Source organism: Phocoena phocoena, chromosome 14, assembly GCF_963924675.1.
Source record: "Phocoena phocoena chromosome 14, mPhoPho1.1, whole genome shotgun sequence".
NCBI classification, from domain to species: Eukaryota; Metazoa; Chordata; class Mammalia; order Artiodactyla; family Phocoenidae; genus Phocoena; species Phocoena phocoena.
Window position 1 is genome coordinate 67,539,951 of NC_089232.1, and position 13,739 is coordinate 67,553,689.

Consider the following 13,739-nt stretch of genomic DNA (forward strand, 5'->3'; position numbering starts at 1 on the left):
ATGTTTCAGGTTTACAGCAAAGTGATTCAGTTTATATATTTTTTCAGATTCTCTTCCATTATTGGTTACTACAAGATATTGAATATAGTCCCCTGTGCTATACATTAGGTCCTTGTTGTTGTTTGTCTTCATAGATAAGAAGGTATGAAAAAGAATCAGAAGCTTTAAGTTCCATTCATTCTGTCAGTCAGCTATATTTACTGAGCGCCTACAAGTCAGGCACTGTTACTGCATGCTTCTCTCCCTTCATCCCCAGGCAACCACTTTCTGTCACTTTGGATTATATATTCTTCACAGTTGATATAAATGAAACCATACAATATGTGGTCCTTTGGGGACTGGCTTCTTTCATTTAGCATAATGTTTTCAGGGTTCATCCACTTTGTAACATGTATCAGTACTTTATTCCTTTTAATTGTCAAGTAATATATCATTGTATAGATATTTTGTCGATCCATTAATTAGCTGCTGGACATTTCGACTGTTTGCACAACTATTGACTATTATGAATAAGGCTGCTTGCTATGAACATTCATGCACAAGTTTTTGTGTGGACATAGTTTTCATTTCTATTGAGTATAAAACTAGGAGTGGAATTGCTGGGTCATATGGTAACTCTGTTTAGCATTTTGAGGAAATGCCAGACTGTTTTCCAAAGCAACTACATGATTTTATAATCCCACCAGAAGTGTATAAGGATTCCAATTTCTCCACATCCTTATCAATACTTGTTATTGTCTGTCTTTTTTAAAAAAAAATTATAGTCATCCTAGTGGGTGTAAAGTGATATCTCCTTGTGTTTTTGAGTTTGCATTTTTCTGATGGCTAATGATGTTGAGCATCTTTTCATGTGCTTTTATGCCCATCTGAGTATCTTTTTTGAAGAAATACATATTCAGATCCTTTGCCCTTTAAAAAATTGGGTTGTCTCTTTAATACTGAGTTGTAAGAGCTGTTTATATATTTTAGATATAAGTGCCTTATAAAACAGATGATTTGCAAAATTTTTCTTCCAGTTTGTGGGTTGTCTCTTCACTTTCTTAATGGTGTCCTTTGAAGAACAAAAGTTTAAAATTTTGATGATGTCCATTTTATCTATATTTCCTATTCTTGCTTGTGCTTCTGGTATTGTATCTAAGAAACCTAATCCAAGGTCATGAAGATGTAACCCCTATGTTTTAAGATTTTTATAGTTTTTAGCTCTTAAATTTAGGTCTTTGATAAATTTTGAGTTAGCTTTTTATATATAATAGAGAGTAGGGGTCCAAGTGCTTTCTTTCGCACGTGGACATCCAGTTGTTCCAGCACAATTTGTTGAAAAGACGATTCATTCCCCACTTAATTTTCTTGGTACCGCCAAAAGTCAACTGGACTCTTCAATTTTTATTCCACTGAGGGAGTTACTACTCAGTATAGGGTGGTAAAGAACGGTTTCTCTGACGTGACATTTAAGCAGAGTCCTGAATGAAGTGAGGAAGTGAAGCATATGAATTTCTGGGGGAAAGCATTCCAGGTAATATGAATGGCAAATGCAAAGACCCTGAGGTGGGAGTGTCCTTGGTGCATTTGAAGAATAGCAAGTAGGCCAGAGTGGTTGCAGTGAAATGAACAAGGATGGGAGATGAAGTGAAAGTGATAAAGGAGGAGAGTTGGCAGACCATGTGGATCCAGGATAAGTACTTTGTGTCTTTTACTCTATGTGAGATGTGAAGCCTGTGGAGGCTTTTGAGTAAAGGAGACATGATTTGATTTTCTAAAAGATTAACTCTTTAAATCTGCTATGAAGAATAGACTATAGGGAAGAAAGATTGTAAGGGAGACTATTTGGAAAGTTATGACAATAGTTGAGGCAAGAGATGACAATTAAAGTAGGGTTTAGTGGTGGAGGTGGTGAGAAATGGTAGGATGCTGGATTTTCTTTAAGGTATAGATGTGGAAAAAAAAAGTCTAGGGTGACAGTTTTTTGGCCTGAACAACTAGACTGATTAAGTTGCTATTTATTAACATGTGGAAGTTTGCAGGAGGAGCAAGTGTAGAGATCTATGTGGGGGAATCAAAACTCAATTTTCAGCATGTTAAGTTTGAGGTATCTACTAGATAATGAAATGTAAATTAAAAATTGGATATGCAGATCTGGAATCAGGAGAGAGATCTGTTAGTTTTCAGTGTTGAAGCCTTGAGAGACTAAACTTTTCTGTAAATCCCATTACACAACTGACTTTCCAGGTGTCTAAAACTTTGTAGTCTCTTATACATACACCATTAAGCCACATAACTCTCTGTCTCTTTGTCTGGTGCCAGCAACTGAGGTAATTCCAGCTCCAGCAGAATAAAGTTGTTGCAGTTAAAATGCTAGTCATTGTATTTTAGGAGTGGGTAAGCAACCTGCCATGAGGAAGCATTGCCTATCCCGGCCTCTTCTGCCTCCAGTGCCCCCTCCATGTACTTAGCTGAGTGTTCTACAGGGTTTGAAGCATTTACTTTGAAAAAATCAGAGTGTTCAAATAAGGCCCGCTATCACATCAAGGATGGCAACAGGTGCGCAAATTACCCACTCCTCACCTAGGGAGGTAGTGACAAAAAATAACAAGACAGGACTTTTTCAATGCCCTGTAATTGGAATGAGTCCTTTAAATTCCTTAATAAGGATCCATTAATCTGGGGAGATGGGTCATACATACCTAACTTTTCATATTTTTCTATTGAATATAATCTTGTAAAGACTTGGCCTGCTGCACAGTCCTCTAAGTTATTTCTGAATCCTTGCATTTCCCCCAACATTCAACAATCCTAATCCACAAATATGCATAACTGCAATATCTTCATCTCATTAATAAATATAATTAACAAGGTTAATTCTGGGCAGAGTTCTGTGACACACCTCTGAAGTCTCCCCTCAGGTCTGACACTACTAATCCATTAATTGGTTCCTTTGGCCTGTAGTCATTAAACTAGATATGACTTCATTTTTTTTTTTTTTTTTTGGCTGCGTTGGGTCTTTGTTGCTGCACGCGGGCTTTCTCTAGTTGCAGCTAGTGGGGACTACTCTTCTTTGCGGTGCGCGGGCTTCTCATTGTGGTGGCTTCTCTTGTTGCAGAGCACGGGCTCTAGGTGCGCAGGCTTCAATAGTTGCAGCATGCAGGCTCGGTAGTTGTGGCTACACGGGCCCTAGAGCACGCAGACTTCAGTAGTTGTAGCGTGTGGGCTCGGTAGTTGTGGCTCATGGGATCTAGAGCAGAGGTCCCCAACCTTTTTGGCACCAGGCACTGGTTTCATGGAAGACGATTTTTCCACTGGTGGGGGTGGATGGTTCAGGTGGTAATGCGAGCAATGGGGAGCGGCAGACAAAGCTTCGCTCACTCCCCCACTGCTCTGCTCACTTACTGCTGTGTTGCTCAGTTCCTAACAGGCTGTGGACCAGTACCAGGGGTTGGCGACCCCTGCTCTAGAGCGCAGGCTCAGTAGTTGTGGCACATGGGCTTAGTTGCTCCACAGCATGTGGGATCTTCCTGGACCAGGTATTGAACCTGTGTCCCCTGCATTGGCAGGCGGATTCTTAACCACTGCGCCACCAGGGAAGTCCCATATGACTTCATTTAATTACAGCATTATCTAGCCCACATTTACCAAACTTCTTTGAACTAGTACTGCCTTATAGTTATCATTGCCTTCCATTTAATTTTCTACTCCAAATTTTTTTAGTTTGAAACATTAACTTTCTTTACTGAAAACCAGGACATTAGATAAAATAATCTTTTAACTTTTAGTGTCTTTCTGCTTTATACTAATAGAATCTGGCATCAAGGAAACTTTATGTATGCTTTATGAAAAGAGGTATAGTTTTTAAACTTATTTTATACCATGTAGTTCACATTTAACCTTGGGAACTTGAAACTTTGATACTTTAACAGAAATTATTTAATGGAAATTATTATTCAGCTCCAATGTTATTACCATGATGTATTTTGGAATGTGCACGCTATTCTTTCCCAATATACTGGTGATCTTTTTAGAGAAACACTCTAAAATAAAAATACTTTCTACAGAAGTAGGCTGCTCTGAAAAACAGAAATGACAATTTTTAATTATTGTGGTATAAAATTAAAATATCAACATTGTAATATAAAAGTTGTACTCATGGTAATCATCAAGGTTAATGGTTTACCCTTCATATACAAAAAAAAAGTGAAACATTAGAAGCACATTAAAAAACATAAAAGGAAAACCACATAAAGAGAAGACAGAGATTATATATATAATGCATGTAAAAATCTTACCTCCTCACAGCATCGCCGGCTTACAATAGCCCTATAGTCAATTCTATCCCAGAGTTTGTCCCTTAACTTTAAGAAATCAGGGAATAATTTTCTCCAGTTTTTCCCTAAAGCCCATGGAAAAATTTCATATTTGGATTCTTCTTCATCTTCTTCAACTGTATTGGCCAGATACCTAGCAAAGAAGACCAACAACTCAAAAAAGAAATGGGTAAAGGACAGGAACAGACAGTTCACACACACACACACACACACACACCAACTTTTTATAAACACATAAAAGATGTTCAACCTTATGCATGATTAAAGAAAGGTAGATCAAAAATAGAGATACAGTGAATTTTACCTTGTTGAGTTCTGGATACTTTTATATTCCTATCAATCTTGAGCTTGGCTCTGGGATGCAGTTATATGGAAACGGTCTGATCCTTTCAAGTCTTGCTTTCATGATTTGTTAGGTGGATCTGGAGCAATGTTCAGTCTAGGGCTAATTTCTCCCCACTAAGGCAAGATGTTCCTGAGAACTGTACTCAGTACTGAATTACTCAGTGTGAATTATAAGTTTTTTCAGTCTGGCTGGTGGGAACAGGCACTATTTCCAGCCCTGGGTGAATGTTAGTCACTGTGTTCCCTCTATTCTTACGGTCTTTCCCTACAGTCAAATACCTGAGGGGGAATCAGGCATGCATAAAAGCAGGAACACCAGACAGATAAGAAGAATCATCAGTCAATCAAAACTGACCCACATGATAGAAGTAACAGACAAGGATACTAAAACAGTTATAATTATTCCAGATGTTCAAAAAGATTAGACACATTGAAAGTATACCTCTAGAGATGAAAACTATGTGTACAATGAAAACTACATTGAGTGGGGTTAACAGCAGATTAAATTTTGCAGAGGAAAAGAATTGTGCATTGAAGACATAGCAATATAAACTATCTAAAATGAAACACAGAGAAAAGGAAACAAAAATAATGAACAGAGCATCAATAAGCTGTGAGACAACTTTAAGCAGCCTAATAAAGGTGAAATTGCAATCCCTAAAGGGTGGTGGCTGGACAGAAAAAACATTTGAAGAAATAATGACTGAAAATTTTCAAAATTTGATGAAAACTATAAACCCACAAAGAATCTTGGTGAACTCCAAAGCACAAAACATGAAGAAAATTATACTAAGGCATATCATAATTAATTACTTAGGACCAGTAATAAAGAGAAAATCTTAAAAGCAGTCAGAGAAAAAAAATAAGACATGTTAGATAACACAGGAACAGAGATAAGGATGGAGCAGATTTCCCACTGGAAACAATGCAAGCTCCATAGATGACTTTCTAAGAAAAACAGGCGACTCACAATAAAAAAAAATTACAAAACATACAAGGGAACAAGGCACCATGAACAGAAACAGTCCCTGAAGTGTGAAGATACTGGAATTAAGAGACAAACACCCAAGAAAAGGGGGTCTTAAAAGCAATCAGAAAGGAAGGCAAATGATCCCAAGTGGAAGGTTTGAGATGCAAGAAGGAATAGTAATCAAAGATATATAGATATATGGGCAAATCTAAACAAATGTTGAATTTATAAAACAACAATAATAATGTCTAACATTTTGGAGGGCATCAGGTAGAACTAATAGAATTGCAAGAGAATAGAAGTTGGGAAGTGATTAGAGTTAAAATGCTTAAGGGTCTTGTAATTAAAAATAACTAGGGCAATTGCTCAAAGAATAGATATAGAATGTGAGATTTCCAAACATGCAGAGGAAAAAAAGGTGTCAAAAGTAAAAATATTAAAATCTCAATCAAAAAGAAGATTAAAGTGGAGGGGAAAGAAGAAAGAAAAAAATGGGACATACACAAAATACACAACAAGATGGTAGGAAAAAATGCAAATATATAAGAAACAATAGAATATTATTCTGCAGTGAAAATGAAATGAACTATAGCTACATGTATCAATAGAAATGAATCTCAAAATAATATTATAAACCAAAAGAAGAAAGTTACAGAAGAATGATAATGGCAATTATGGTGTATAATTACTATATAGCCCCCAAATAGGAATAACCAAATAATATATTATTTAGAGGTATATACATAGAATAAAGAAAAGTAAGAAAATGATTACTTGTGGAAGGGAGGGGGCTCTAATTGGGAAACTGTGTGCTGTGAGTTTCTAAGATTCTGGCAATGTTCTATTCTTGAGTCATGGGTACATGAGTATTTGTTTTGCTTCTATTCTTTTACACACACATACGTATACATTCCATATACTCTTTTGTAAATATTTCACATTAAAAAAATTTTAAAGGCACAGAAGTGTATAGTACATCTCTATTCATGTAATATACACACTGGTTCATATATAGAAAATTATTCTAGACACATACATATGAAACTGTTAACTGTCCTTGAGGAGGGAGGTCGAGGTCTTGAGATATGAAGAAGACTTACTTTTTTTTTTTTTTTTTTTTTTTGCGGTAGGCGGGCCTTTCACTGTTGTGGCCTCTCCCGTTGCGGAGCACAGGCTCCGGACGCGCAGGCTCAGCGGCCATGGCTCATGGGCCCAGCCACTCCGCAGCATGTGGGATCCTCCCGGACTGGGGCACGAACCCGTGTCCCCTGCATCGGCAGGCGGACTCTCAACCACCGCGCCACCAGGGAAGCCCCCAAGACTTACTTTTAATTGTATACCCTCCTATATATTTTTTTAACCATATGCATATTCATATTTAGTTACATTAATATAAAATGAGTACATACATATTTTTATCCTCCCTTAAAATAACTATTTTAATATTACCTTATATTACATTATATATATATATATATTACCTTATTATAAAGCACCTCATTGTTAAACCCATTCAGTTATATGAGTCAAATCATGTCCTTTGTGAAATTACATAAAGTAATTTCTCACTTAAGTATCCCTGAGAGTTCTTAGTAAACTGTAGATAGAGCTGGAGGTTGCCCCTTTCATGCTTGCAGATTATGAAAAATTTATAATGGACTATGGTACTCCAGTATCAGGACCACATTATTCTACTCTATATTAACAATTTTTCAGCCTCAAGGTAATGAAATATCTGTCTCTTACACATGTAAGTTGTCTTCTAATTTGAAATAGATTTTTCTTGGAGCAGAGTCCATTTCTTTTGCATAGGGTTAATTATGTTTATTCAAATAAAGAATTAAGAACCTCCTATGTCAGCCACTGAAGTATGCAAAAAAAGTAAGATACACATTCCTTGCCCTTAAGGAGTCTACAGTCAAGTAGAAAAGGCAATCAAGTATGAAATAAATACATAACTGAAAGAGAATATAGGAAAATGATAATAGAAGTTCAGAGTGTTATAAGAATATATAGAAAGGAAAAGGAGTTGAGTTAGAACCGTGGCTGAGAAAATATTTAATGAGAACGATTGAGTGAGGGTGTCAAAAGAATGATTAGATATAAAAATGTAAATTATAATTCATGCTACTTTTCATATGGAGCTTATAATGCAACGCAACTTGACATGCTACTACACAGTGTAAGGTAACACAGTGCTTTGCTGGTAATAACATTACAAAACTTGTCAAATCCAATTTAGGGCATCTGGTAAGATTTAAATAAAGTTTCTTTTGGTTTGTTTTCAATTTTCACGTGAGAAAAAAAACTATAAAATAGATATTGCATCAACATACAGATATAATACTAAGAGACATGTAAACAGCAGCTTAGTGTTAAATGGCTGAATTTGGCCATTGGCAAGTCACACCTGAATTTGCTGATTAACTTTTGTGACCTTGGAAAGTACTTAATCTTCCTCAGTTTCAATTTCCCCATCTGTAAAATGGAGATAATTAAAAAAAAATGTATCTTATAGGGAAGATTAGACGAGTTTATAGAAAACATTTTTGTGGTACCTTGCACATGATATCAATATTAGCTAATACTATTATATTTCCCCCCCATTTAGCAATCAACAACTCAAATTTTATATTGAGTTCATATTTTCCTATGCATGGGGAAATGTGTTTGCTGAAAACATGCAGAGATAATTTCTTCTAGTCCTATTTCTTGAATCACTCTTTGATTCTGAATTAAACAGACTTTAAATAAATTCTTCAGTGCTAACGGTTGTTGTGGTATTCAACTTAAATATTTTTATATGTAGTTCCCTAGTTAGGTACTTAAAATTATATTCATATATTCCAAACTGCAGCATTATATCCAGGTACTAGGTAGAAAAGGTTTTGATATTGAGATGTCTAGAGCATTTTCCACAAGCTGTTCAGTGTAAAAGGGCAATAATGATAATTTTTACTATACATTAAATTTCAAAGAGAATATTCTGGCTTTTAAAAAAATCTCTAAGTCCAAAAGAGGAAAATTTGGGATAATTTATGTGGAACACTATATAAATTATGGAAATGTGAAAGGTACAATACAAACTCATGTGGAATACTGAATAATAAATGTTAGGCATATGGCAGGATAAGACCAGTGAAAAGAACATAAGAATATCCTATTAAAGTAAAAAACATATAGCTTTTAAACAGGAAGGCCTATTCAAAGATATACATCAGGTTTTAAACAGCCTCTATTTTAAATAAGGTATTGTATATATTATAAATAACTAGCACAAAAATCATTTAGTAGAAAGCATACTTACAGAGCAATAAAGAAATTTATCCTGGTATGCTCATTTATAGTAAATTTAGCTCTCTTGAAATAAACAAAGGTCATAGCCAAAAGATACTATAGGGAAAAAAGTTAAAAGTTAATATTAATGTTTTGCTTTCATAGTAAAACTGCTTTAAAATAGTTATGTTTATAAGCTAAAATAAAGCATTATTTATCCTTATTATAGAATTAGCTATTTATTTGAGTCCTTATTTTTTGGCTTTCTTTAATCCATATGAACAGTGAGAAACAGTTCTGGATCATTTATGATTAAAGTATAATTTTATAATTATAATTTTAACCTCTAAATTTTATTACCATCTATTCAGACCTATAGAGAAGCTGAAATAATAATGAAGTGAATAACCATACATCCTTCACTGGCCTGATGTATGTGTATATGCAAAAATTTTTCCCCTCAACCCTTTGAGTTAGTTGCAGACATCCATACTCACTTTTGAAAATAATTTTTGAAAAATAACTTCTAACCAGAAATTAGAACAACATGGCTCTATTTTCACTGGAATAAAAGTGTTTTAAATGTACTATTAGGAAGACATATGTCTAGCCTGCTATGAGGACCCATGCCAGGTTCTGCCTGTTCAAGTTAAAAACGAGTTATGATACTGATATATTGATAATAGACTCTCTTTCATAAAATGCCTAATTCATGCTACCTTCACAGTTTTGGCCACAAAGGTGATTCCAAATTTTCAAGGTAACTTTCAGTAGAGGATTCTTGATATATTGAGTGTTAAGATACAGTACTCCTGGCTACTTTAAAGGCACTGCCCCCTGCTGTCCAACAACTTTAATTACTGTAAGGTGCTTAAAATTGTAAACTTTTAAACTTTAGAACTCCACATGAACTGGATATTTTACATTAAGGCATTACTGTCAATTTTTAAAAGCATCAGTGACACTGATTATGTTTAAAAAGATCTCACCTTTTAGAAGTACATCTTTAAATATTTATGGATAAAATGTTAGGGTGTCTGGGATTTGCTTCAAAATAATCCATGTTTGGGGAGAGAGATTAGAAGAAATAAGAATGGCCATGAGTTGATCATTGTTTTAGCTGGATGACAGGCACATGGAGGGTCTTTGTTCTATTCTCTCTACTATAAGTTGTATGTTTGAAATTTTCTAAAAATTTTCAAAATTAAAAAAACCCTCTTGATTTTATTTTTATCTTAAGCTTAAAATAAGAGTTCACATCAATATGAAATTAGTGGGTATTTAATCATGAGCTAGTCTTCTGTTCATTCCCTTTTCTGTTGGTTGGCACTTTATTTATTTATTTATTTTTGGCTGCTTTGGGTCTTCGTTGCTGCGTGTCGGCTTTCTCTAGTTGCAGCGTGGGGGGGCTACGCTTCATTGTGGTGCGCGGGCCTCTCACTGCGGTGGCCCCTCCCGTTGCAGAGCACGGACTCCAGGCATGCAGGCTCAGTAGTTGTGTCTCGCGGGCTCCAGAGCGCAGGCCCAGCAGTTGTGGCACATGGGCCCAGATGCTCTGCAGCATGTGGGATCTTCCCGGACCAGGGATCAAACCCATGTCTCCTGCATTGGCAGGCGATTCTTAACCACTGTGGCACCAGGGAAGTCCCATAGCATGTTATTTTAAATGTAGTACGAAGTCATGCTGAATTTTCTGATATGACTAACTGGTCTAAGATGACATTTATAAAGCTGAAATTCTAACTGATCAGCTAAACCTAAATAGTATAGAAACATCACAATCCCTAGTATATAAGTCAGCATCATGATGTTCTTTTATGAAACACTGATTCCTAAATAAAGAACATGATAAACTAATTTTACTCTACAAGATTATTGGGATCTGTTTTATCTAAATTATCTACAAAATATTAAAATGTGTAACAGACTGCCTTAGTGGAATGAATCTCAGATATTATTACCTGATAAAAAGTAATAATTCTGATCAAAACATATTAAGCCTAATATAGCCAATATTTTATAACTATAAATGGAGTATAACCTTTAAAATTTTTCAATCATTATAGTGTACACCTGTAACTGATATGCATCAACTAAATTTCAATTAAAAAAAAACCCAAAACAAAACAAAAAACCCCCCAACCACCCAAACAAAGAACATATTAAGTCTATATTGATTCTTGTTTTAAATCAAACAGATACGGGTTTAAGGTCATTTAATCAGTAATATTTCACAATGCCTCAAGTATAGATAGAATGAATCTATGTTGTATGCTAATGGATTCCACTTTGAAGGAGCAATGTAGGCTAGTTCTTTTCCTAACCTTAATTAATAAGATATAAAATCCTAATAAGGTTCATTAAAGTCCTGATAGCCTAGTAACATAATAATGCTGGTTAATGATTATACTGTTAACAAATTTACCTTGTCTGCAATTTTACAGCAGCAGTCCATCCACAAGAAATCTTGAATTAAGTCGTCATCTACGACAAAAGATAGCTATGACTTGTCTTTTGAAAACAGGTGCTTTCCTTTTGAAGAATTAATTTTTACATAAGGAGATGACAAATGATGCTTAGAAATCAAACAAAAATGGCAGGACCAGGGTTGTCCAAGGTGTAGTTTTCAGTTCTTTAGTGTGTTTGCCATTGCAAGCGCTGTACAAAAAGCTACTGCTTTATTCTTTGGCTTCCCATCTGATTTGCCTTAATATATAGCCCAGACTGGAGGAAGAATGATAGAACTGTTTGATTTATTGAATATTTCTATAGCTCTTTTAGAAATATGTCTTGGGTGGCTCTAGATGAGCCTTTGCTGTTTTCCAAAATCAATCTTTAACAGGTGGAAATGGAATCTGATAAAAGATAAGTCTTTAAGACATAATGACTCAATGAATACTCTGTTTTCTAAATATGTTTTATTTTATTTTTTTTAACTACTTTCTCCTTTTAGGTACGGGGTATTTTTAGTTTTGAGTTTTCTCTTCTCCTACTTATCTCTGTCCAATTATCTATTATCCAAATACACATGAAAATATCTATGTAAAGGAGATTCATAATTCATTAGTTATTTATAACTAACATTTAATTTTGGAAAAAACTGAGTATGACAAAAAGATCAACAAACATACTGTTAAAAAATGAATAACATCCAAAAAATAGGTCAGAAACACTCATTTCAATTTTAAAAGGCTAAAATATATAATCCCAAAATATATGGGTAGCTGTCAGAATATAATTTGAGAAAGATCTACTTTTTTCCATTTCCCCCTGCATTTTAAGTTAAATAAGCATAACTTCTTGTTATATCCTAGAAATATCATCAATGTAGTCAAATAAATGGAAAGTTCCAAGTATAAGTACTGCTTTTTTGAGAATAATTAATTTCTGCCTTAATTCCATTTCTATTTCTTAAATTACCTAAAATGGTAAAGCCATGTATTTTCTCTTATTTCTCACATTCAGTTACGAATAATAATGAAGTTTGTGGGTAATAACTTCACTCTACTCTTTAAAGAGAGAGGGAAACTTTTATTAACAGCATTCTAGATCCTGACAAGGAACATCTTTATAGTTCAACATTTTCTACCTGTATTATTTACATTTTGTCTTCTGTTATCTTATTTTGCTTTTCTTTACATCTTAACCAGCTTGCCCTTTTTTTTTTTAAAGATTTCTGTCCTCTCAGCAGGGCAAACACTCTTGTCCCCAACTCTCTCCTCCTATATGCATATGCTTTCCTCTATAAGCAAGGAAGGCTGTTACCTGGATCTGCCAGACTGTGATAGCTACTTGATTTGATTCAGTCCCGCAGATACTTACCAGAATCCATCTATCCAACCCTTTATTCCGTCTACCTTACTGCCTTACCTCAAAAAACAAAAACCAATCCTCTTTCTTGGCCAGTAGAAGTACTATAAAGACGTTTCTTTTTGGCTATGTTTAAGAAGCTTATTAGCAAAGTAGCACTGTTTCATGATCTGAACAAATTCAAACTCAATTTCATTATATGAGCATGATGATAAAGCATAGTTAATTTTTAATAATATTCCCCAGATATAATACTGAAACTGCTCTAGGTTGACTAACCTTGCCAGTTTGCTCAGTTTCAGCACTGAAAGTCCTGGGAAACCCCTCAGGCCCAGTGACACTGGGTCAGTTGGCTCACCTGAGACTTTATGTAGTATTTATACTTTAGGTCAAACAAAACTCATGCTATGACCTTGAACTGCCCAGAATTTACATTTGACACTTGAATTTAAGTAGTCTAAAAGCTAGATGATGAATTTCTACTCTAAAAGTAATCAAAACAAACAAAAATCCAGCATTGAGGGGGAAAAAAAAAAGGACTAAGGAAAACAAAAGGCAGATTTGGTTGGAGATAGAAAACCTGACATAGAAAATAACAGTATCCTCTTTATTATAAAAATGATAAAATAGATCTTATATTCTTATTTTTAAGTACTCTATAATTACCCCTATTACAATATTTTAAACCTACCAAATAATTTAAAGAAAGCAGTCATTTCCTGACGCTGTATAACTAGACAGGGTCCTTTGGGGCGTTTAGACTTGTCGCTATTATGTGCATTTTGTTCAGATGCTGGCCAACAATCTTTAAAAATAGGACGCTTCAGGTTAATGGATTTTTTAGGCTGATGTGATCTATTTGACTCTGATTTTACATGTACAGTGACAGTAGGTGGTGTCTCACAACATAGCTGATTATGCCTCATTTTGGTTTCCCACAATTCCTGTAAAAATAAAACACACAGTTATTTATGACACTCTTGTTCACTTCTATATAAAAACAACAGATTGGATGACACTAT

The 13,739-nt window shown here is 34.8% G+C and overlaps 1 protein-coding gene across 1 annotated transcript in view; it reads right to left on the reverse strand.

The window, feature by feature from the left end:
- SPDYA (speedy/RINGO cell cycle regulator family member A) overlaps nt 1-13,739 on the reverse strand; it is a 35,319-nt gene that overhangs the window by 17,640 nt on the left and 3,940 nt on the right. Inside the window, exons 2-5 of the mRNA XM_065891385.1 lie at nt 13,409-13,661; nt 11,333-11,391; nt 8,939-9,024; nt 4,278-4,449 (exon numbers count right to left, since the gene is read on the reverse strand). Coding sequence (XP_065747457.1) covers nt 4,278-4,449; nt 8,939-9,024; nt 11,333-11,391; nt 13,409-13,643 — 552 coding nt within the window. The 5' untranslated portion in view covers nt 13,644-13,661. The remainder of the gene's footprint in view (nt 1-4,277; nt 4,450-8,938; nt 9,025-11,332; nt 11,392-13,408; nt 13,662-13,739) is intronic.